The following is a 25,266-nucleotide window of genomic DNA, read 5'->3' on the forward strand; positions in this document are numbered from 1 at the left end:
ACGAGATGTCCCCCGAAAAAAAAATATAAAAACACAACGCCACTCCCTAATCCAGACCTTAATACCCCCACGAAAGTAATTGATACACATAATATCCCCACCCGAGACTCTGTAGTACCCCCTATTCCCATAGCCATATGTGAGGAAGCTCTGGGGGGAATCGACCCCCAGCGCTTTTTGGGGGAGAATGGTCGCGATCATCGATGGGAGTTTGTCTCCTTTAGCTAAGCGCTTATCTTTATTGGAAAGCAAAATAGCACTGCTAATAGATACCATCCAGCCCAATACAGTGGTAACAGCATATCCAGCTTTGAAGATACCCTGTCACCAACCTGTTATACCATCTTCTAATAGGCTATGCGAGCAGGCCGTCGATTACTCCTCCCTTCATAATCAAGCTCTAATTGAAAGGGACCCATTACTTAATAAAGACGGCAGGCTTGCCTCTCCTCCTCCCCCTCAACAGGTTCAAGTATTAAGCGAAATCGGCTGTGCGGCAGATCCCCCACCCCAACCCCCTCTTCTTCACCCGGCCAACCCCAGCCTTGACACTCCCTCTAACACTAGGAACTCTCCAAGAATCGACCTACCACCAGACTCTAGTCCATACGTGGTGGTTTTAACAGGTGTACCTGAACTTCCCCAAGACAGAGTTGAACCTTATTTGTCTTTGAAACATAAGGTAATTCATTGGTTGAATGTTAACAGACCTCTGCCATCCAATCTAAATGGGGAAATCTTGATGATACGAAGAGTCTCCTGGGTAGGCCGGGGTGTGAAAACTACAAGGGGAGACTGTATTGTTGTAAATTTTAGAGATCCTAGGGTGGTAAAATATGTGGGAGAGGGGGGGCGGCCTAATATGGCTGACGGAATCCACACTCCCTTTCTATCTTATTTTTATCCGCTAGGAGTATCCAATCAAAGGAGGGACATAGTTAACTCTCATTGGGGAAGAGCGGGGATGGGCCCTGGCCCCAGTGGAACCCAAGAGGCCGACACATATCCCATGCGTTTCAATATACCTTGTCATAACAGGTTTAGCCTCTTGGACTGCATTGATTGACTGATCCTCGACCCCGACTCTGGGCATATTGCCCCAACGCAGATGGAGCCTAGGGTGAGCCGGGCTGCATTCCCATATCCCCAGGTATCCCTGGGCTATGATAATTGGAGGGCCCGGGAAGATGGGAATGCTTTGAGTGTTGGGGGGGCACCCACAAGACTTTCTGTAGCGACTCCTGAATGTCGAAAGTCTCAGAAAGAAGGGAACACTTCGAGATTAGACGTTGGTCCGGGAACTTCCCTTGTTTTGACCTCGACTTCCAACCTGGGCGGAAGCTGTAAAAAAGGGATAACCCACCAGATTCAGTTGAAGTCAGTGGAGACATTACCTTCTAAGCCAATTGTGTCCTATCCTGCTATTTCCCTTACCAACACGTTGCCTCCTGAGCCTCCCATAGAACTAGGGCTAACAGACAATACTAGGGACAATTCAAGCATCACCCTGGGAATTGCATCCACCCCCCACCGGTTACACCCCGTTAAACCCTCTACCATTCGGGTTGAGGGGCTAAAAATTCTATCCTGGAATGTGGCGGGATTATCGCGCTTACTAGAACTCCCCGATTGGGGGGGAATTCATTGACGAACATGACCTTTGCCTATTTCAGGAAACCTGGGCACTGAAGCCTTACCATCGCTTAGGGTTCGCTACTTTTTGGGAACCCGCTGTAAGACCAAAAGGGGGAAGGCCATCGGGAGAGCTGTCCATCTGGGTACGAACACACTTGGGATGTTCAATCAGGAAAATTAGCACTAACTCTCCGGACATCCTGTGCTTAGCTATCTCCTTTCAGGATAACCATGAGTTGAGCCTGCTAAACATTTATTCCCGTCCAGTGAATTATGGCCAAGTGTCCCCTGCTCTGACTAGTTTAGAGGTATTTCTGACCTCAATCACCAACACTGACCAACTTATAATTGGTGGAGATTTCAACTGCCACTTTGAACCCCTGAATGGGTTGATTTCCCCAGTATCTCAGGAAGAGGATCAAGCGAGGGCTATCCCTCCAACTAATACCTATCCCACGAAGGCTTGGACTCCACTGGTTCTCCAGCTCACTTCAATTACACTCACCTTCTCGCTAAGGGCATGTAATGGCAGGCTCCCAGCAGATAACCCAGGTAATCCAACATTCGAAAGAAATGGCCAAACCTCCATTATCGACTATATTATGCTCAGCATGGGCCTGTGGCCAAGGATTATGGACTTTCAAGTTAATAAACGTTGCGAAAGTGACCACAATCCCATTGCTGTAACTATGGAGGGTTTCACCAACTGCCATATCCCCGCAAATGATTTACCCATATTGGCACCCCTGGTTACAGCCTGTGGTGCACGAAGAGTTAGATGGGAGAAGATTGCCCAATCCCAAAGGAATCTTTGTGCCATGTATACTGATATTTATCCCCTTTTGGAGAAATCCATGAGAGAAGCCAACTCGTCAAAGGCTCACATGGAATTGGATTTGATCGGAGCAACCCATCTAGAACTCTGTGGTACTTTAGAAACCCACTTTAGTCTGGAAATCAGGAGAAATCCGGCATCTATGAGGGGGAATATCACTTGGTTTAACAAATCCTGCAGGGAAGCAAAGTCATCGCTTTTGATAACTATTAAGAATGGGGATAAGCCATTAATTAAGGAAGCGAGGGCTTACTTTAAGAAAATTACCAACGAAGCAAAAAAAGAATGGGAAATAAGCAGATGGGAAATAAGCAGATGGGAGGAGATTTCCTTACCACTTAAGAACAGGGACTCTCAAGATCGTTCTGGAGCTTAGTCAAAACTGGATCGTCACGTCCTAATCAAGCCCTTCAACCTAATGTTGGGGAAGATATATGGCGTGGTTATTTCAAAGCCCTGTATGCTTCTAAGCCACCAGTAGTGAACAATCCTCTTTCCTACCCCAACGTTTGCCCACCCCCTATTCCGGGGTCGGCTCAGAGGTGCACCCTTAGAGAGGTTAGAGTGGCTCTTAATAAAGTCCTACCAAACAAAGCCCCAGGCCTAGACAAGATCCCAGGCGATCTTTATAAAAGCGAGCCTGACATCTGGGTTTCATATTTATATGGTCTTTCTAATGCAATCTTAGCTGGAATGCCGCTACCTTCCACATGGGCTGGTGCCGAGATCATACCAATACACAAAAAGGGTTCTCCCCTGGATCCAGCAAACTATAGGCCTATCAGCCTAATCGACGTTGCCCAGAAGATTTTTGCGCGCATTCTTTTTGGGAGACTGCAAACCTGGATGGAGGACTCCAACATTTTAACCCCTCTGCAGGTGGGCTTTAGAGCCAAAATGTCAACTGTGGACCAACTGTTTAGGCTGCAAATGATCCACTGGAAAACTTATCTTAGAAGGGGGCAGCCTTTATCTCACGTTTGTTGACCTAAAGTCTGCCTTCGACACGGTGGATCGTAGCCAGTTATGGGAGTTATTAAAAGGCATGGGAGCACCTCTTTATCTCTGTGACCTACTCGAGCGATTACATAAAGATACTTTTGCTAGAGTTAGGTTTGGTCTTAATGGAGAACTTACGCACCCTTTTAGAGTAGAGAAGGGAGTTAGACAGGGTTGCGTCTTAGCCCCAACTCTTTTTTCCCTTTTTTTGAATGGGCTGGTTGAGGATATTCTGGCCCTAAGAGACATAGATGCTCCTAAGTTGGCAGGTAGGAAAATTCCTGCATTAATGTTTGCAGACGACACTCTGCTTCTGTCCAGGACTCCCATGGGGATAGAAAGAGTCCTGTACGGATTTGCGACATTTTGCAGGAAAAGGAATTTAGTCGTCAATGTGAATAAGACCAAATACATGGTCCTCCACGCAGACACTATCAACCGCCCTATCCCAAAATTGGACGGTTTGCCCCTAGAACGGGTGAACATTTTTGACTACCTGGGCTTGACACTTAATAATAAAATGACCTGGGGCCCCCAGATCTCAAAAGTAAATTTAAAATGTGCGCAGATATCAGGGGGAATCATAAAGATGTATAAAAATAGTCAATTAAAACTAATTAGCCCACTGGTGGAGATTTATAAACCCAGGCTAGGGGGGTGGTAGTCTATGGAGCTGAACTATGGGGCCACAACTCAGCCCAGATTTTATCCAAGTCAGAAAATCAATTTTTAAGACAACTATTTGCACTCCCAATGAGCACTCCCATCCAGCCGCTTAGGATGGACCTAGGTATTCATCCCATTGCGGACCTGGTCGCTTCTAGACCAGTAATGTATTGACGCCGAATATGGAGCACCCCTGAACTCGCAAATTTTCAGGAGGAACTAAAATCTATCCTGTTGATACCAAAGGCAGGTGTCATCCCTTGGCTAGCCTACGTAAAAAAAACGTTGAGGGAGATAGGGAGAGAAGACCTCTGGCTCACACCTGAGGAATCTTGCCCTTTTCTCTCAAAAAGATCACTGGCAAAAACCTTGGAGGAACATAATCTGACCCAGGCTATTCGATCAGTTAAAACAGCTAATTTGACCTCGGCATTTTTCGAGGTAAAAACTGGCTATAGCTTTGAGCCAGTAATAGATCTGATCCACCCGGTTATTGCCAAAAAACTATTCTTGCAATTCAGGCATGGCTCTCTCCCGCTCCACTCAAGAACGAATAAGTGGGCTGGCTCTGTTTGGAAACCCTGCCCCGGGTGTAGCGCCTCTGATGAAACTGAGGTCCACGTTATACTTTTCTGTGCAGCCTATAAAGTCCCCCGTCGAAGATGGATTATCCAACTCGCAAATAATACGGGGGCTAGGAACTACAGAGATTTGTTCAGGCTGCTGAAGTACGATTCTTCTCCCCTATATGTTACGGTGATTGCCAAATTCTTGTTTTCAATGTGGTTGATCAGAAGACGACTATTATCGCATTAAGGCAATTCCTGTGTTATTATCTACTCTAATTATTGTTTTCTTTTTTATTATTTACATTTATAACTATGTATTATTCTTTTTAAACTTGTTGGTATTGTTTATGTGGTAAATGAACTTTTATGGCTTACAGCCGAAATAAAGTTTTCTGACTGACTGACTATGTTAAAAATATTCATTAAGCGCACGTACACCAAATGGTTTCATGGCGCTGAAAATAGCTCTACTGGCTTCCAATCCACAAATGAGCACTCTTCAAACTTGTCACGCACACATACAAAGCCTTACACAACATAACATAGGCCCCAGGTACCTCAATGACCACATAAATTTCCACAAACGTACCAGACACCACCATTCAGCCGAACTCCTATTCGCGCACACACCTCGGCTACAAAGAAACACATTGGGTAATCGCGCCTTCTACCTTACTCCTAAAGATTGGAGCGACCTGACCTGCACATCAGAGCTGCCTCCTGAGTTCTTGAATTCCGCAAGAAACGTACGTTCTGGCTCTTCCCCTGGCTTGGCCCATACAGCTCCTGTATCAGTACCAGGATACCATCCTGGATGAGTTGTGTGCTACACAAATAAACATAACATAACATTGAGGAGCTAACCCTGTTTTCAGCACAGAGCAGCACTTGAAAGCTGGCAGTAGAGGCTGACTGGGCACTAAAATTAACAAATTATTTAATGTATGGGTGCCACGGGTATTTCCGGTACGCTCAAATTAAAACAGGTTAGCAGGCTAGTGGCCTTCTATTAGGACTTCAGGGATGATCAGCTGTTAAATGGCCATTTCTAAAGCGCCTCATGCATAAGAACGTGACAAATTCTGATATTTAACCACTACAAGGATGGCGCTGCTTGGTTTTAATGACAAAACAGTGGCACTACATGTGGCACAATGTGGCAATGGACTGTCACGCATAAACACCCTGAAGTCACTGAAATTTCATGCATAAGCACAGTGAAACAATTGAAAGCACAGTGAAGTCATTGAACTGTCACGCACAAGCTCACTGAAAGCACAATGAAGTCATTGAAATGTCACGCATGAGCACAGTGACGCCATTGAAATGTCACGCATGAGCACAGCGACGCCACTGAAATGTCACGCATAAGCACACAAAAAGCAGTGACGCCACTAAAATGACACGCACAAGCTCACTGAAGTCAATAAACTGTCACGCATGAGCACAGTGAAGCCATTGGAATGTCACGCATGAGTGGACTCAAGCCTTGGCAGCATGGGGGACCCGCCGCATCCACTCACCCCATAGGACTCCTTCAGAGACATGGTATAGCCGCCGTTGGCCTCAGACGATCCCTCGCAGATGAAGGTCTCCACAAGAACCCGCGGTGGCAGCTCTCAGGGGGCAAAGGACGCACTGACAGCGCCGGCCGAAGTGAGCGCCTACTGCGCATGCCCAAAGCTGGTGACATGGATGGGCATGCGCAAAGCCAGGAGACACTACTAATGCGCAGAGCCGTGGGACAAAAGGGATGGACATGCCCAGAAAGCGCTTCCTGGCTCAGGAGGCCATAACCAACGAAGTAGGACTAGTTCCCATGCCCGGCGATGAGCCGGAAGTGACGTCACTCAAGTGACTTCCGCGAACCGGCGATGATCAGTATAATGTGCTAGAGCTAGAGGGTAGTGACACTGGTCATACGCGCATGCGCAGAAATAGCTGTGGGTCAGGGGCCCCAAGAGTCACGGCTCCACGACAGTCACCCCCGGGGGTGAGAAGGGCAGAGACCCCCCCCCCTGCGCAGAAAGAGCTGGGGGGTCAGGGGCCCAAGAGCCACGGAGCCCCTGACAGTCACCTCCGGGGGTGAGAAGGGCAGAGACCCCCCCCTGCGCAGAAAGAGCTGGGGGGACCAAGGGCCCAAGAGTCATGTAGCGCCTGACAGTCACCTCCGGGGGTGAAAAGGGCAGAGACCCCCCCCCTGCTCAGAAAGAGCTGGGGGGACCAAGGGCCCAAGAGCCACCGACCCCTGACAGTCCCCTCCGGGGGTGAGAAGGGCAGAGACCCCCCCCTGCACAGAAAGAGCTGGGGGGACCAAGGGCCCAAGAGCCACCGAGCGCCTGACAGTCACCCCCGGGGGTGAGAAGTCAGTGGCGGCTCCTCCAATTTGGCGTGTGGGGCGTCGCGTCACTACTTTCTTGCAGTGCGAGAAGGCATAAACATAAAATGGTAAAACTACCATTTTATGTTTTATTGTATTTAATGCATTTTTACCCGAAGGTGTCAGAGCGCTGTACAATAGAATCAGTTACGTTACATGAGAGAAATGGTACAAAATAGAACGTTACAAAATTAATCAGACTAGAAGAGGTAGGATAAAACCATATAGGCAAGAACACAATATCAAACAAAGCAATCAAGGGTGGGGAATGAACAAGAAAATATTACAAATTTACAGTGATGAACTAACTTCCTAGAGGGGTCTGAGAATGAGGGTATTAGTTCTGAAAGTGTCTTTGGAAGAAAAGCGATTTGAGGTCAGCTTTGAAAGTCTGGATGGAGGTGGTGGCACGGAGCAATAGCGGAAGCGAGTTCCAGATTCTCACCGCATTACCTGAGAACGATTGAGCCATTGATCTTTCTCTTTTGAAGGAGGGGGGCTCAAGCAGAAACTTTTCCGCATTCCGAGAAGGTCTCAAGCCTCCTGACATTTTCAGTTTATTCGCCAGGTAACGAGGGAAGGAAGTGTGCAAGGCTTTGTGGGTGATGCAGGCAGTTTTGTAAATAGATCTTGCCTCGATGGGAAGCCATCGAAGAGAAGACAGGATAGGAGTGAAGTGGTCACTTCGTTTGGACCCTGAAATAAAGCGTGCTGCTGAATGGAGGACGGATTTACGGCGGGAGAGGTGAGATTTGGAAAGGCCAGTCAGAAGAGAATTTCAGTAATCCAGTCTAAAGAGAACTAGCGATGGGACCAATGTTTTTAGGTCTTTCTCCGGGAAGAACCGACTGATCCCCCACAGAAGGCGCAGCTGGTAACGTGCGTTCTTAGCAATGGAGTTGATGTGGGAGATTAGGTTGAGTCTTTTGTCAAGTATGACACCTAGGGATTTAGCGCTGTCTGTAGAGGACAGACTGTGGTTGGCTTTATTGGGGCACGGGAGCAAGGAACTCCTCTAGAGATTGTTAGGGAAGTGGGATATCTTAGCACTTAGAAGTGAGATGGACGCTACAAGCTGGGAAATGGAAGAGATGAGAGAATCAAGTTTATTTTCCGGGGAGAGGAGGGCTGAGCATGAAGTGTTGGGAGGCTCACTGGTTAAGGGAGGGAGTGCAGTAGGCGAGGGAGGACAGGGAGAGGTGAGGGAATAGGGGGGTATTGGGGTGTAGGGGTCGAAGGTAAGGAAAGATGGTGGTAGAGAGGAGTGGAAGGTGTTACAGTGATATTTTTACTGGTGTTGAGCAGAGGGGAAGAGTAGAGTTGGAGGAGGCAGTTGAGGAGTAGAGAGGGAGTGCGGGGGTGGAGGGGGATGGAGGGGGTCAAAGGAAGGCCGTAGATATGGGAAGATGAGAGGAGAGGGGGGTGTACAGGGAGGGGGGCAAAGGAAGGCCAGAGGGAAGAGGAGAAGAGAGGAGACAGGTCTATACAGGGAGGGGAGGGAGGGGGGTCAAAGGAAGGCCAGAGGAATGGGGAGAAGAGAGGAGAAGGTGCTGGATAGGTATCATATGCTATGACAGGTGTATGTAGGGGAACGGGCACCAGGCAGAATTAGGGGCATTGGGCTAAGTGGTAGTTGGGGAAGGAGTATGGGACTGTAGGGTCAGAGGGAGGGAAGAGGGTGGAATTACTGATAGGGGAGACAGGGTTGTGAAGAATAGGAGGAGTAAGGGGAGGTAGAAGAGAGATGGAAGGTGAAGGAGAATAATTAAGGGTACGAGGGAAGGGGAAGAGCGGAAAGGGATGAGGAGAAGGAGAAGGGAGAAGGTAGGGAAAGTTGACCGGTAGACCAGGTTGTAAGAAAGGTGGATTAAGTAGGGGGGAGATGGCATTGGAATATTGGCAAGATGCAGGGTGGGGAGGGGAAGCCGGAGGTAAAGCAGATGAGATGGGGGAAGATCAGATTGGGAAGGGGGAAGAATGGGAGAGAAGGGAGCAAGAGAAGGGGGGACAAGGGGTAGACTTGGGTCTCCCGGGAGAGCGGCCTCAAGGAAGATAGGGGGGTCATGGGGGGAGAAAGGAGAGGAAATAGAAGCAGAAGAAAGCAGAAGTGCCTGGTTGGGGCGAGTGGGCGGTCCTGCTCGAGGGCAGAGGGGGAGTGGCTTGCCCACTGTTGTGGGTACTGACTGTTTGGTCGGCCCTGGAGCCGACCAAACAGTCAGAACCCACTACAGTAGGTAAGCCACTCCCCCCTGCCCTCGAGCAGGACCGCCCACTCTCCCTTTTTAGGTCTTGCCTACGCAGCGCATGCGCTGTCTCATCGAGAGATGCTATATACAGTATAGCGGGGGAAGCTCTGCCCACTACCCCGCCCATCTTTTTCATTGGCTTGCGTGTAAATGCTTGCTTTTGATTAATTATGAGGCTTGTTAGCCCCTCCTTAGTACGTCACACAGCACGCGCTGGCATCTCCTCCGGTCCGGTCTGGCCATTGCAGCCTGTTACAGCCTGAAATGTCAGGGCGGTAATGCGCCCTTTCTTCTTTAATTAATGTGGTCAGGCACGGCGCTGCCTACCACGGCACTTGATTTCATGTTTTTTTTAAATGTTTCCGATGCATTGGTTTTGTTTATTTAATGAATGTGCTCGGGCGCCGTGCTGCCTACCACGGCACCCGGTTTTTATTATTTTGATGTTAACGTAACCTCAGATTCTCCCCGCACCTTTACATCTCCACGGAAACCACAAGACACACTCTGCTCTTTTGCAAGCCCCCTCTCCGGACGGCGATATAGCCCGCCATCGCAAAACATAAATCTACAGAAGACATTTGAACTATGGAACATGTTGCATTGTATGGAGTAGAAGCGTCATGAATAGCACGCCTGCTTTCCATTTTAGAACGGGAATGCTACTCGTACAATACAATGAGAGGAGCACACCCAGATGTAGACGTGGCGGACTCTCTGTTTTGTTTTCACTGCCCTTCTTCCTTACCCGTGTAATTTGCATACATAGTGATGCCCACCTGGTGACGTCATTCCTACTGGCTGTCACCTCGCCATATTTACATTTTGTTTTTGGATGATGCCCGAAGCGGGCGACGTGTTAATGAAATACATCTGCGGGCGCTTTTGTTCCCCCTTCCTCCACCACCCCTCCTCCATTAATTCCCGTTGTGTGCCTTGTTTTTTTCCATGGGACGCAGCGTCCACTTTATAGTGTTCGCATTTAAAAAAAATAAAAAAGTCTATAATGGGGAAGCCCTCTGAATCTCAGCCTCTGCAGCACACACTGTGCTAGGTAAACATCGGCTGCAGCCAGTGCTCATGCCCACACCCCCGCCTTCGTCACTTTCAGGCTCGCAGCCGGCCATGGACAAGGGGGAGGAGGAAGGATCTGTAAACTTCCCTGGAGCGCAGGTAAGGTAAGCAATCCCGATATAATACCTCTAAATGGGAGGGGAAAAGTGTGTCTTTGTTTAATTAGCAGTAGTTTGTAATATAGAACAGCTCTTCCTGTATGTTCCTCTTCATTAGCATGCCGACTGACTTCTGCATGTACTAACTCTATATTTTAATTACTCCGTGACACGTGGGCAGTGTTTCAGTGCCTTTCTTTTGATCTCAGCGAGCCGTGGCTGCTGAGAGTTCATCATGCACATTCTTGTTTATCTCTTCCCCTAGCCACCTCCCCCGCCCCTCCACCCCACCCGGAATGTCGTAGGTACTAATTTTCAACAATACCCGGCAATGTGCACTACACCCAGCAGGAGACTTAAAAGGACCTGACCAACCTCGGCTGCAGGGGAATTCAACTTCTTTCGAGCAATGCTGTTTCTTTTTGTTCAATTTATGTAATTAAAAACAGCATCGCGTTAGAAATCCCAGTGCAATGGGCAGGTTTACTCTTGCATCTTTTCCAATTAAGCTCCACACGAGAACTGATTTAGAAAAACAATGGTGAAACTGCAAGCCCGGCCAGTGATCCATTATTGATAAGGATATACAAGTGAAGGGTGCGGAAGAACATGTGAGTGCCTCTAATGTGTGCAGAATGTCTACAAGTGCCTGCTGTGAGCACACAAAGGATCTGTGAGTGCCTGCGGTGTGCACAAAGACACACGTGAGTGTCCATATGATGTGTGAATGCCTGTGAATAATGCAGGAGTCTCTGAATGTATATGCAGTGTGCAAGAGGCTGTCTGCGTGCATGAGAATTGTATATGATCCTCGTATTACCTGTTCTCTGCCGGAGTAAAATAGGGTTGGTGTGCACTAAAATGATTGGCTTATTTGGTTTACCTGTCAGTCTCCAGTAGCGTGGCCTGTGTGTGCCCAGGACTGGTAAACCAAATGCTGCTGGTGGAAAGGGTGTCTCAGACCTGCCACTGCAGTGTCTGCGTGCAATCCAGAACTGCCATCTTGGCTGTGAAGTGCACCCACTTCCCAGCCCCTGAACCTTCCCTTGGCATCCTGTAAGCCACCCTTAGGATAGGGTGCATTGTATGTGTAAGGTAGGACATGCTCTGATTTGTGTAGCATGTCCTAGTAGTGAATTACACCCAATTTCATTTTTCACTACTGAAAGGCTACCTGTTCTCCATAGGCCAGAATAGGAGGTTTTGGCTATTACATTCTATAGTCCTAACTGACCCATAGAACATGGTAGAAAAACGAATTTAGAATGCCTGAGCTCAGAATATTAAAATACATCTTTTAGTGAAGGTTATTTTTATATTCTGTGTTTGAAACTACCACTTTTAGAGTATAGGTACTTTCTTGCCTAAGCCTTCCAGTGTGCTCTGCTATTATGTGTATTGGCTGTCTGGTTTTGGAGGGACAGGGCAGGCTGAGTCAGACCTAGGTTGAATAGAGAGATCTGCCTTGGAGTGAGGAGGGGTCCTGCACTTGAATAGAGCTGTGCCTGGCAAGGTGAATGCTGGCTCCACCTCCCACTGTGCGTCTGAAGGCAGACCCCCTCTTTCTGAAAGGAAAGATGCAGCCTGGTAAACAAAGTGCTCCAGGGCTGGGCGGAACTGGTTCTGGCTGAGTTCAGAGACTTGTGGCTCCTAAGAACAAAGACTTTGGGGGTATAAATATTTGTGCCCCAACCCCTACAATTTGTATTGCTCCTGGACAACAAGAAGAACCTCTGTCCATGTAACTACAGGAATCTGCAGGAGAAGGACTGTCCTTGTGCTTGTGTGCTGTTTCTGGGACTGGCCTGCAGTAGTTACTACTGGACTTGGAAGAAGAGGAAAAGGACTTTAAAGGTACTTTTATTTTTGGCTACAGCAATCACCCAAGGGCTAGAAGAGAGCTAGCCTCCTGCAGGAGTCTCAGGCACATCAGACTCCACCACCAGCCTCCGGTTTCCTCCCAGCGAGGACTTCTATCTGCAGGTGAGGCTCCTGTAAGTTCCAGGGCCTCTAGTTCAACTGTTGAGAAAAGAGCGCTGAAAATCGTCGCTAACCTCCGTTGGCGAGCCGCTGCAGCTGGAGAGCGTGAGGAAAATCGTCGCTCTGCTGCCACCGAGCACTCGCTACCGGAGATCATCGCATCACCTGTCGGCGGGCCTAAAAGTGCTCGCTATCCCGAAGATTCTCGCATTGCCTGTCTGCGGGTCCCAAAACACTCTCTAACCAAACATCATCGCCCCAAGTTCATCGCAGCGCAGACGCCAAGCGTTCACCATTTGCCCCCGCATCGCATCAGGATCGTCGCTCCCGTGCGGAGCGCCATTTTCTTTCATCGCAGCAAGATCGCACACGCAACAGGCTCGGCGCATCATCCTCCCTTAGCGGCAAGGATTTTATTGCATCACCGGCTTAGCGTGCAGAAGTTTGTCGCTTTATCCTGCCCGCAACCCAGCACATCATCCTCCCTGGCGGTAAGGATTCAACGCATCGCTGGTTAGCGTGAGGAAATTTATCGCTACAACTCCTTAGCGACATTTTTGTTGCTTTGCTACAGAATCCAGATGCCTTGTGAGTAAAAGGGTCACAGAGACCACTGCAATGAACTGAACATCCCTTTGTGCACCTTGAACTATTTTTGCAGCATTTTTAGAGTAACCCTATTTTCTTAGTATTGTGGATTTTTACTGTTATTGGTCTTGTGTTAAGTCTATATAAATATACTTATTTTTTATAACTACTTGAGTGGTGTCCATTTGTAGTGTTCCTCATTGTGTTACTGTGTATGGTCATAAATGCTTCACACACTGCCTCTGAGATAAGCCTAGCTGCTCGTGCTACGTTACCACAGGGTTGAGCAGGGGTTATCGAAGGGTGTAGTCTGCTTACTCTGACTTAGAAAGAAGGGTCCCTACTTGGACAGTGGCCAGCCATTGCCAACTAGAGACCCCCATTTCTAACACTGCTTTACTAGATTCGATGTAAAAATAAGATGGCATGGCATGCAAGCCTTGATTATAGCCCTGTGTTTCTTTCTATGTCCTGGAATGAAACACAGAGCTGTAATGAAAGCTCCCTTGCCATGAAGTTAAAAATAAAAATACACAACCCGGGTTGTGCTGACGGGAAGCATCTGGGAGCTTCAATTAACACACTAAAAAGAGAAAGAGTTGGGCGGGAACGAGGAATAAACAAACTTCGGAAAGAGGAAGGCCTGTGAGGGAGCAACAAGAAGCGAACACTCAGAGGGTGGGGGGTATTACTTTGTGTGAATAAACTAGGTACATGATCACAAAACCATTTTGGCAGGCGTAAAGTACTTTTCATTTGTAGGCATACAATCTTCAGTGTCATCTATTCATTGCACAGTGGTCTGTTGCTCATCTATATAATTGTAGGTGTCAGAAAGTTGTCAGATGCTATCACAGAGTAGTTAAATGTCTTGCAAGTATGAAATGTTACCGTACAAACGGCAGATGCTGCCACACACGGCCAAGAGCAGTCAGACAGTTGTCACATGCTGCCATGAATCAACAAATGTTGTCATAACCTTGTCACGCACTGTTGTACCGTGTCAGATTCTTCCAAAGGTCTTGATGTTGTGTTGTGTTGTATGTTGTTGCCATACAGGTATTTGACATTTTCATATAGTTTAGAGCCTGTCATCCAGTTTTCACATTTGTTTGTTGTATTTTTCATGCAACACGTCAACACAATCTAGTGATTAAACGAGTTATTTAATTTGTGTACCATCTTTGTCGATAGGCACTGAACTCCTTTACCAAATCAAGTAAGGATAGGGTAAACAATTACGCAGAAACAATGCATTTGCAAGTGAGATTTATATTTGGAGCGCAAGGGTTCAAGCACTAGAGATTGGGTAAGTCATTCCATAGCTGAAGGAGCTGAACTGAGGGAGATGATGCCTCTCCCCCTAGAGTACTATTCACAACGGGGGACATTCCTGGGTTCTGGCTCTGCTTCCCCAACCAACCCCAGAAAGCTTCACTCCAGTTATTCGAGAAGGAACTTAAGAACCTCTTTAAACAACATCTTTTTCTCTTGAACCTTCCAGATGATAGACCCAGACCTTAAGTCCAGCATGCGGCACCTCCTGTGTCCCGCTCTTATGTGCTCCTGTTATTTGCCCCACCTTTGTACAGCTTTCAATTGCTTTGTAGCTAGGTTTGTGCTGTATAAATCTCTCTCTCTATATATATTCGATAAGTCTTTATTTCGATTTAACAAAAATCATAAAAGACATTTACATTTAAAAAATTAAAACATACCATTACAACAAGTAATATAAAACTGACACAATTGGATAATACATCAACTAGTAGTTCCATCCAAAAATACAATCTATACTCAATGTAAACCCCATGCCTATTTACAACAGGTGCCACATGTATATGAGTGACTATATAAAAAGACCAGGTGTCTACTTTAAAAAGCAAGTTAGTACAATCGCATCTTATTGGCACGAATGGCCCACATCCAGTTTAAAAATTTGGCAATCGCAATTACTATAGGTTCCGTTTTATCTGTTTTTAGCATCCTAAATGCTTCGCTGCCAGTGTCAATACCCTTTGACAAACAGATTGCTTTAATCCATTTGTGCCTCGGTTTTTTGTAGGCTGGGCAAATAAATAAGATATGCACTATAGATTCAGTCTGAGTCAGGCAGAATGGACATTTGGTGCTGGTCGTAGAACACCTCTTACCAACAAATGAATTAACTGGGAGTGTGCCCACCCGAAATTGGTGGTAACGTTTCATGTCTATAGAAACCGTAATAAAATCCCAGTATCCTTCATATTCGGTAACATGTTTTATCTTCATAAACTCCCTTGTTAGAGACGACCTGGATAGAGACGAATAACGCTTTATGGTAACCATACTACAGTAGGTCTCCTTAAAATCCTTTCTAGAAGGAAAAACATTGTCTACAGGATTTTCCCACAATCGACTCAACCCCATCGCACTAAAAATAACCTTTGCCTGCCTCAGCCATGGAATTTTGCACGCACTATATATATATTTTGTTTTAAATAGCGCTAACTCGACCAAAAGGTATGAGAGCACTTTACATGAGCACCAGATGCGTTAGAGATGGACACATTAATTTTGTTAGGCACCGGGAGATTAAGTGATTTGTCCAGAACCACAGGATGTTGAGCGTCCCTGCCGAGACTGGAACCCAGTTCCCCAGCTTCGAGGTCGACCGCTCTAGTGCTCTAGCGATTAGGCTACGCTCGCTCGCCGCAGTGCACTCCCACACAAACTTTTATGCCGTACCACTTTCAAATGTCACCAGCCACCACTGGCAGAGACCCCCCTTCTGCGCAGAGAGAGTCAGAGGAAGAGGGGGCCAAAGAGCCACAGAGACTCAGGTGGTGGATCACAGACAGCCACCACACACCCTTTGAGGCCCTGCAGTGCCATAGAAACGCCGGGTACTTCACAACGTCGGGAGGGCATAGGTTCACGGCAAGTAGATGATCCTCCAGTCCAGGCTTTGCTTATCTTGCTGGTGGTTTTGATTTTGTGATGTGAAAACAGGACTACAGGTCCCAGAATGCAAAGGAAAAATGGAAGAGTAACTAAGCATTGGAGGGTTGAGTTGAAGGCAGGCTCAGGATGTTGAGTTGTGACTTACATGCAGCAGAATAAAGACGTGCACAACTACTCTGTGTGCGGCTTGATTATTGGCTGGTCTGGGCTGGTAGAACGCTACACTAATCACGCATTGATTCTGGATACTTAAGACCCCATACATTCTACACGTGTAGGTCCGAGGATCTGACGACAGCCTATTACGAAGACGTCAAGAGACACAGCAGCTTCCCAGCATATAAGTCAAATTATCAGGAGATGCCGCAGGAAGTAAAATTACCTCTACATCCCTCGACCCAATCGTTAACCATGAGGATAATAATCAATCTCAAAACACAAATATAACAGGAAATGCTTTCACCAACCCCATCCTCAGCTCGGTGCTATAGTAGAACAGCATACCTTCAGCACACCCTCTTTTCCTTCCTCTCTTATGAAGAGGATGAGGAATGCAGAGGTTGCCGCTGGGCTTCAACCTCCTGCATGCATTAGAGTTTCTCTCCTGCTGAGTTCGGGAGAACTGTGTTTGTCATCATGGGAGCACTACGCTTTTCGGACTGTTTTGAACAGACCCCAGGAGCATTTGTTCTTGAGGTATGTGTGATGTGTGAGCAATAACATAGCACACTAGTTTTTTGCCTGTTCGTTATTTAACCACTTGAAGATTTTGACTCGCAGTACATTGAAAACCGTTGTTACCTCTTCTTGAAATCATCTGCTGTACGTGATGCTGGCATTCAGTTCAGTGAAATCTGCTTTGCACATAAGCACAGAGAGTATGACTGAGCTCAGCGCCAGCACATTGTTAGCTTATTCTTATATGTTTTTGCGTCCCTTTGGTAGCAGCAGAGGGAGAGTGAACATGTTTCCTTTGGTGCTAGCAGTAAGCCGCTTATACAATTTTAAAATCCTGATGGCATTTTATTATTAAGTGAACTTACTTGTATGGGAATACACATGCATAAAAGGAGGCCCTGTTCTCCCTCCTGATTGTTATCCGATGATAGCTCGGGGTCTTCGCACAGCCCTCCCATTAAAATCAGCAAATCCTCTGTAGAGGATGAAAGGATCACACAACTGATTTTAGAGACATTGGTCTTTTTAAAGGGAAGAAGGGGGAAGTTTCTAAAGGTGCGGGACAAGAAAGCATTTATTCTGCACTTTCTGCTTCAGATTTATGGAGCATTTCTCCCCTCACTCCTCCTGATCATAAAAGGAAATATATTACCAGAGATGAATTATTGGGACACCGCTGGTGTTGATGTTCCTATCCATCAATTTGTTACAGATTGTAGGAGGCTGTCTTAGTATATGGTGCACACTTATTTAAGTGAAGCACCCTGGACTAATCCAGACAACCCTTATGGTGATATTAGTGGTCTCAGACAACCATAGAAAGCTCCCTAAGGGATAGCTGTGGAGAGCAGCCTTCAGGCTTAATCCAGAAGGAGTGTTAAGCAGCTTGTTTTACCAGTACTAATCGTGTAGTGTAGGTTAAACGAAAAAGAACCACATAGTGTAGTTATACAAATAGTTCTATTTACTATACACACTCACTAACACAATGGTATATCTCCTACCCGGAGATATAACCACAATACACAATCTTTCAAAAGGGTAAGTAGCACAAATACACAGTGGTCCCCAAGGGGAGACCAAACCATATACTTAAAAAATTGGAAAGCATACTGCGACCGAAGTTGAGACTTGACCCAGAAGACTAAGAAGAGCTACGACCCAAGGAACCACCCGAGGTAGGTACCCAGGAACCCCACAGAGGCTGTGTGCAGAGTGGAAACGCAGCCAAGTACTCACTTGCAAGTCAATGGGGAAATCGCAGTTGCAGTTTGAGAAGAAGGACCCTTTCCAGAGGATCCTGAAGAACCCCCATGGAAGATGGAAGGTTGGAGAGTCACCCCACCCGTGGATACCCGAGTAACCAGGATACCTACACCAGGGAAGCCAGGGGCATAGGTGTGATGTGACGTCGGAAACGCCGAAGAGCACAATGGAGGACTTCAGTGATGGACAGAATGCAGAACAATGTCATACATTCACCCCAGTAGAGAGATCTGGGCCTAAATCCATCGTTTTTTTGCTCACCATGCCATTCCAGTTTGAACCCAGCCATATGCAAATCAGTCTTGACCCTGTGCCTCATAGGAACAGTCCAGCCCGAACTGCCAAGCCAGGTCCTCCCTGGACTGGAAACAAGCATCCTAGGACCGGTTTCGGGGTTTCACCCCTCTTCAGCCAGGATAGCTTGATTCCAGTGGCATGGAGAGCAAGGGACCCCCGTCTGGGCATACCCGTACCACTCGGGGTGACAAATGCAAAAACAACAGTTGATGGACAGAATGCAGAACAATGTCATACATTCACCCCAGTACAGAGATCTGGGCCTAAATCCATCGTTTTTTTGCTCACCATGCCATTCCAGTTTGAACCCAGCCATATGCAAATCAGTCTTGACCCTGTGCCTCATGGGAACAGTCTAGCCCGAACTGCCAAGCCAGGTCCTCCCTGGACTGGAAACAAGCATCCTAGGACCGGTTTCGGGGTTTCACCCCTCTTCAGCCAGGATAGCTTGATTCCAGTGGCATGGAGAGCACAGGACCCACGTCTGGGCATACCCGTACCACTCGGGGTGACAAATGCAAAAACAACAGTTGATGGACAGAATGCAGAACAATGTCATACATTCACCCCAATACAGAGATCTGGGCCTAAATCCATCATTGTTTTGCTCACCATGCCATTCCAGTTTGAACCCAGCCATATGCAAATCAGTCTTGACCCTGTGCCTCATGGGAACAGTTCAGCCCGAACTGCCAAGCCAGGTACTCCCTAGACTGGAAAAAAGCATCCTAGGACCGGTTTCGGGGTTTCACCCCTCTTCAGCCAGGATAGCTTGATTCCAGTGGCATGGTGAGCACGGGACCCACGTCTGGGCATACCCTTCCCACATAGGGCGAACAGCAAAACACACAAGATTATGGACGGAATGTTGCACATTGGCAAAACATTCACCTATCCTATTAAGGACACGGAGGTGAGGATTATGCTTCTCATTTCTTTACCACTTTATTCTTAGCAGCCAATGAATGCAAAGTTTCAATAACACTACGTTACCCATGAACACCAACATGTCACATGACCAACCATAGAGCACAGCCCTATATAAACCCTTACTAAGGTAACAGAGTCCTCTTTCTTTGAGTAAAGTCCAACAGTTAAGTCAGTGCCAACCAAGAAACTTGAAAACGTTGATCCAGCATTCACCGGAGATCTTTCCCATGAGGATCCAACTCGGAGCCCAACGGTGCTCAATTCTCGATATCGCTCCGGGACAAAACGAGGTCCAATGACTGTAAGGCATTAAGAAGTCGTTCTTCTCCACTAGCTGAAGTGTGTATACGTAGAAAACATCAGTTTTATAACGCTTTACTTGCCACCTGCATCCGGAATTGAAAAGGAAGACCGTAACACTGGTCTCATCACATATGTCACCCGTCATGACAGAAAAAGAGGAGGGAAAACATAAGAAAATGTATTCATTACATTAATACAATGTAAACAACTTTAGTCTGGGTGGGATAATCCTCGCCTCTGTGTCCTTAATAGAATTGAAAATTCTTGTCACAAATGGTTGCAAATTTCTAATATTGTGTCAGGACCGGAGGTTCCGATTATGCTTGTTTAAAGCTTAGCCACCACAACAAAAGCCACACCAATAATCGGTTTGTAATAAAGCGTTTTAAAAGTAGTCTCAGTTGACCAATCAGCCGCATTAATGATATCCACAAGGCAAGAGATTTCAAGGCCATAGCCCCCCGAGCCGAGTGGGCTCCAAATTTGGACACATCAGTGCCAGCTTCGTCAGGCGTACAGCGAGGCCTTGTAGAACACTTTTGAACTGGATCCTCCGAAAGGGGCTATAGGCCGTGCCTAACCAGACGCTGCTGACGATGTGCGGGTTTGAAGGACCAACGGGGGGAATAGGGGTAAGAGGAGCGATGCTCCTTCCAGGTGCCTTAGATACTGTATGTGCAGGATGAGATCTCAGCATTGGGGGCTTAAGGAACGACCCTGTCTTATGTTGTGGAGGGTAGAGGGTCATCGATGCAACAGTAGTTGTTCCGGAGGCGCTGACAGGAACTCTAGCGAATGTGACGTATTCAGGCACGGCCTATCTCGCATTAGTCGTTGTTGTGCTTACTGTCATGTCGAAATAAAACTGCAATAAAGTTTGACATAACTCCAAATAAGGACAGAATGCCTTATAGGGACATCACGCCTTATAAGGACTGTAGCCTTTTATGGACTAAACTTTTCACCTAGTTCCATGCTGAGGGTGGGTTTTTCCCAATCGATATTGCTAAGACGTCATCCTTAGCACATATGAATAATTGATGAGTACACTCTGCAGGGGGCATACTTCACCTCTCCCATGAACGCACAAGGTTTAATCCCCAACGCCATACCTCATACTGAACAATGGGTAACACACGTACATAGACTGTATAAATACAGCACCTCTTGAGATCAGAAAGCAGGAGGGAACCGAGACTTCAAGACCGACACACTGACCAAAGACGCTGCAGCTCCGGCATGCCATCGCTCCAGCTGACAGTGGTCTGACGATCCCTTGCGGGGTGTCCAGCTCAAGTCCAGGACGAAGTCCCACAGTCTCACTATTCAGGTATGGGGGTTTGACTCAACCCTAGCGGGATTCTTGGCTCTTAGACTTAAGCTTAGTATCTATTTTGCACCTACTCACGTGCTAGGTATACTCAGGTACATGTAGCCAGGCATCTTAGGAGTACACACTTTATTTTATAAATACATTTCATATTTATGTATATGTTCGTAACTATTGCACAATGGTAGAACAATACTATTCCTTTTTATTCACTGTACTGCTGGCTCTATATCTCTGCTACTGTGTTACAGTTGTAACAGCGCACTTATTCTACATGAGAAGAACTATGGTACAATAACTCTTATTGTAAAAACGCTCGACTGTTTCTTCTCTGTATCTCTCTGAGAGCAAAACAAGCAAGCACGAGTGACTGGGTGAAAAGCAGTATATTGTTTCCAAAAGTCTGAAGTTGCCAAAAACTAAAATCTCTGATAGCAGGAGGTTCTAGTGGCACTCCGAGCTAGCTAATGCAAACCATTGGCTAACGTATGTGGTGGGGGTACACGGAGTCAGTCTGCCACCAGACCCACAGCATATGTTATCCGTGAACAGCGTAGGTCCTGCATGACAGGGTACTATTAGGACTACACTACACCACCAGATCCAAAGCGCGGACATCTGACACTCTGGGAACCTCATGAATGGGGGAAAACGCATGACCCAGAGTTGTTGACCAGTCCTGGAGAAAAGCATCCATGGCAACTGCCTACGGATCTGGGCGCCAGCTGAAGAAGGCTGGGATTTGTCTATTGAGACACGATGCAATAAGGTATAAGTGGCAAAAACCCCATAGACGGTCCAGCAATTAGAAAATTCGAGGATAGAGTCTCCAGTTGCTGAAGTACTGTAGATAGCGGGATTGCCAATCCGCCACTAAGTTGTTGCAACCCTACTACAGAAATTCTGTGTTGTAAGCAGAAATGCAAAAAATCCTTGGTGATCTCTGATAAAACCCAGGACCTCGCACCCCCCCCCCCAGCTTGTTCACATATCGAACTGCTGAGATTGTCCATGCGGAGTAAGATACAACAGTTAGTCTTTCGTGGTGAAAGACTGCAAATCGCAAATGAGCCTGCCAGGATCTCCATGCAGTTGATATGTGAAGACAGTTGGTCCGACTCGATCACTACTTCTGGAGTGGAACCAAAAATGGCCCTGCTGTTCCAAGCCTCCATGTGAACCAACCACTACAACATCTCCAACCTCGCTTCCTCTGAGAGGAGAATCTGTTTTACATAACAAAGGCCTTTCCTGAGATGCTGAATTTTGATTCTCTGAAGCGCCTGATAGTGAAGGGGACCTGGGAAAATTGCTTGTATCGAAGAGGCCAGTAGATCCACCACCCGGGCTACTGATCTCAATGATACAGTTTGCCTGCTCGGAATCAATCTCAACTCTCTCTTGATCAAGCTGACTATCTGTACTGGAAGGAGTAACTGGCATTGAGGGGAATTGATCTCAAACCCTAGAAACTCTATTGATTGTGTTGGTGTCAGGATCAATTTCTGAGAGTTCACAATGAACCCCAAGCTCTGCAGGAGCTTGATTGACCATTCAAGATGGGTTAAAACTAATTGTGGACAACGTGCCATGATTAATATGTCGTCCAGGTATATGATTAGACGTACTCCTCACACCCTCAAGGATTCTACTACCAATCAAAGGAGTTTTGTGAAGCACCATGATGCTGAAGAAAGATCGAAGGGAAGAACCTTGTATTCATAGTGAACTCCTTGCCAGAGGAACTGTAGGAAGCACCGATGTGGCGCAAAAATGGGAACTGAAAGGTATGCGTCGTTGAGGTCCAAGCGGACCATCCAATCCCCCTCCTGGAGAAGATAGCGAAGAAGATGGATGGGATGCCCTCCATCTTGAAGTGTCGATAGACTACCCATCCATTAAAGTCTTTTAGCTTTAATACAAGTCTGGATCCGCCCCCTTTCTTCTCGATCAAGAAAATATTGCTGATAAATCCCCAGGGGTGAGGATCCGTGACTACTATGGCCCCTTTCTTCAGAAGAGATTGAATTTTAGAGGAGATGAAATCTTGTTCTTGCCGGGAAAAAGACATCATTGGGGGAAGGGAAACCTGACTGGGAGAGCTATACAATTCCAGTTTGTACCCCTGTACTGTCTCTAGAATCTAAGCATCTTGTGAGATTGTGAGCCATAACTGCCGAAAGGATTGGAACCTGCCCCCCCAACACCACCTCTTAACATAGAATAAGTCTCACTTGTGGCTCCGGTATCCTGGTTTCCTCCGTATCTACTTTTCCTAAAATGATTTCTGGAACGTCGGGTTGGGTAGAATGAAGCAGAGTTGGCATCTTGATATCCCCCACGTTGCTGGTGGTATTGACACGAGGGGCGCCTTGCTGGTAACCCAGGCCAAACGAGCACCCTTTATATCATCCAGCCATGCCGAAAACCTGTCTGAAGGCACATCGTAAGGACCCCTGCGCCTTATCTGACAGCTAAAGGTAGCAACAAAGTTGGTGAGTTCCTTGAGAATGAGGTGTCCGAAAAGCAGGCCTTGAGCTAAAGGATCGGACTCTAATGTGGAGAGTTCTACAGTTTAGGGTCCAGCTTTACGAGGATAGAGCACAATTCAAGTTTCCTAGTTGGCATATAGCCCGTTGAGCCCAGCCTATAAGCTCCTCTGGGTGTTTAGCCAAGGCAAATTCCTTTGCCCTAAAACCCAAATCCAAGATCTTCGTCAGAGGGCCTGTCATGTCGAGGAGTTTGTCTTGACAGGAACGCCATGCCCTGTCTATACCCTTCTTTGGATCCTTTGAATATTTCTTTAGATAAGTCACCAAAGTGGGGTCCACTTCAAGGGTCTCAGCCACCTTAGCCGGCAGGTCTGATCTCAGGCACTCGGAGCGTGACCTCGCTCTAACATCTTTGTCGAAAGCCTGGCGTAGATGAGCTTAGATATAATCTGCCACCTCCTGAGGTGGTAACAAGACTGTGGAGTTGGGGTGTACGATTTCTGCTGGTTCAAAGTTAAGTACTTTGGGTTGTGAAGCGGGATCTACATGACACTTATTTCTTGAGCGTTTGCTAGGTCTAGGGACTTCGTCGTGGTCAGACGTGTGGCATGATGAGGTATCTCCATCATCGTTGTGGAAGGATTCCGTCGTCGCCTCGGGGGGAGGGACATTATAATTGTGTTCATTGGTTATGCTGATGGCCAGTTTGGTGAAGTTTGCAGCGTGGGGTCTCTTGACGCCTTTACCACTGGCTTTAGGTCGCATAGTAGGGGCAGGGAGCCAGCCTTGTTGCTGAGCGTTGCCACAAAGGTGGCGTTTCAAAGGCTCTATGGCTTGCACTAGGGCTTTGTTAACTGAATGTTGCACCCCTGCATCATGTGCATTAACAAGATCCTGCTCCAAAGACCCTGAGGGTTCATCAAAATATTCCTCATCGCAGTAATGCTCTGTCACGATGAGAGACTGCAGTGCAGCTGTAATATCCCACTTGAAGGAGGACCATTGACCAAGTATGCAGGTTAATACCCTAGAACAGGAGCAAAAATATATACTCTCTTCCAGGTGTGCAGGTGAATGGCCCAATGAGGGGAGTATTCTCCCCCTGCCAGGAAGAGCTCCCAGATGGTCATTTCCAGGAAGGAAAGTTCGTCCCCTCTTGAGGAATTCCCTGGTGCGCTTTCATACCGAGCTTGAAAGCTCTTATTCACTAACTCTAACCTGTATCACTTCCTTGTAACAGGTTTACTTGTCAACTGTGAACAATGCTCAGTTTTTAACTTCTCTGCTTTCTTCTACTCTATGCGGCATTGGTATGCTGCACAACAAAATTCCAGTGTCTGCTCCTTCCGTTAGCTCCTACCGTAGGTTTCCGCCTCGTGGTTATATGGGGCATGATTTGAGGCCTGTGTTTGGAATCCATCGTGCTAGAATGTTCTGCTTATTCGTTCCTGAGCGTCTGGGCTTGGATTACACCAACATTCCCTGGAAGTCTCAGTCTTTTTAATTCTCTTTCCTCTCTCCTTACAGCAGTGGCAAAGGCCCTAAAAGCACATTTCATAAAGGTGAATTTCTAGCCTTTTGAATGACGCACATCTCCATTCTATAGCCGATTTGCTAGTCCTGTGGGCATGTCAGCTGTGCCTATCGCATTTCTTGCACCCTGCAAATAGCGCAAGTAAGAGGGTTCAGAACTGGGGAGACACCTGACCCCTCACACGGTTCAAGAAACAATGTATCCAATTAACTTGGAGCTTCTCCTGACACCCCCAAACAAGTGCTTTCCTCGCCATACCTTCTTTCCTGTGTTCAGATCAGTCAGGCAACGCTCTCCGGACGCTGGAAATAATAATCAATGAAGACTTCCCTGTGAACAAACAGATAAACTCTACAAATATATGTATGTCAGAATCACACACTCACAATGGTTTGCAGCACATGGACACACATCACTAAATCT

The 25,266-nt window shown here is 47.0% G+C and overlaps 1 protein-coding gene across 5 annotated transcripts in view; it reads right to left on the reverse strand.

The window, feature by feature from the left end:
- The window catches only part of LOC146783125 (uncharacterized), a 252,211-nt gene that overhangs the window by 180,898 nt on the left and 46,047 nt on the right, over window positions 1-25,266 (reverse strand). The window contains exon 1 of one of the 5 annotated variants that reach the window (XM_085638824.1): window positions 6,228-6,399. The exons of 2 other annotated variants lie outside the window; for them this stretch is intronic. In XM_085638824.1, coding sequence (XP_085494950.1) covers window positions 6,228-6,251 — 24 coding nt within the window. In that variant the 5' untranslated portion in view covers window positions 6,252-6,399. Of the gene's footprint in view, window positions 1-6,227; window positions 6,400-25,266 lie in introns of those variants that run through there. 2 more of the 5 variants (XM_085638823.1, XM_085638821.1) reach the window with 2 other exon arrangements.

This window comes from Triturus cristatus, chromosome 12 (assembly GCF_964204655.1).
Source record: "Triturus cristatus chromosome 12, aTriCri1.1, whole genome shotgun sequence".
In the NCBI taxonomy this organism is placed as follows: Eukaryota; Metazoa; Chordata; class Amphibia; order Caudata; family Salamandridae; genus Triturus; species Triturus cristatus.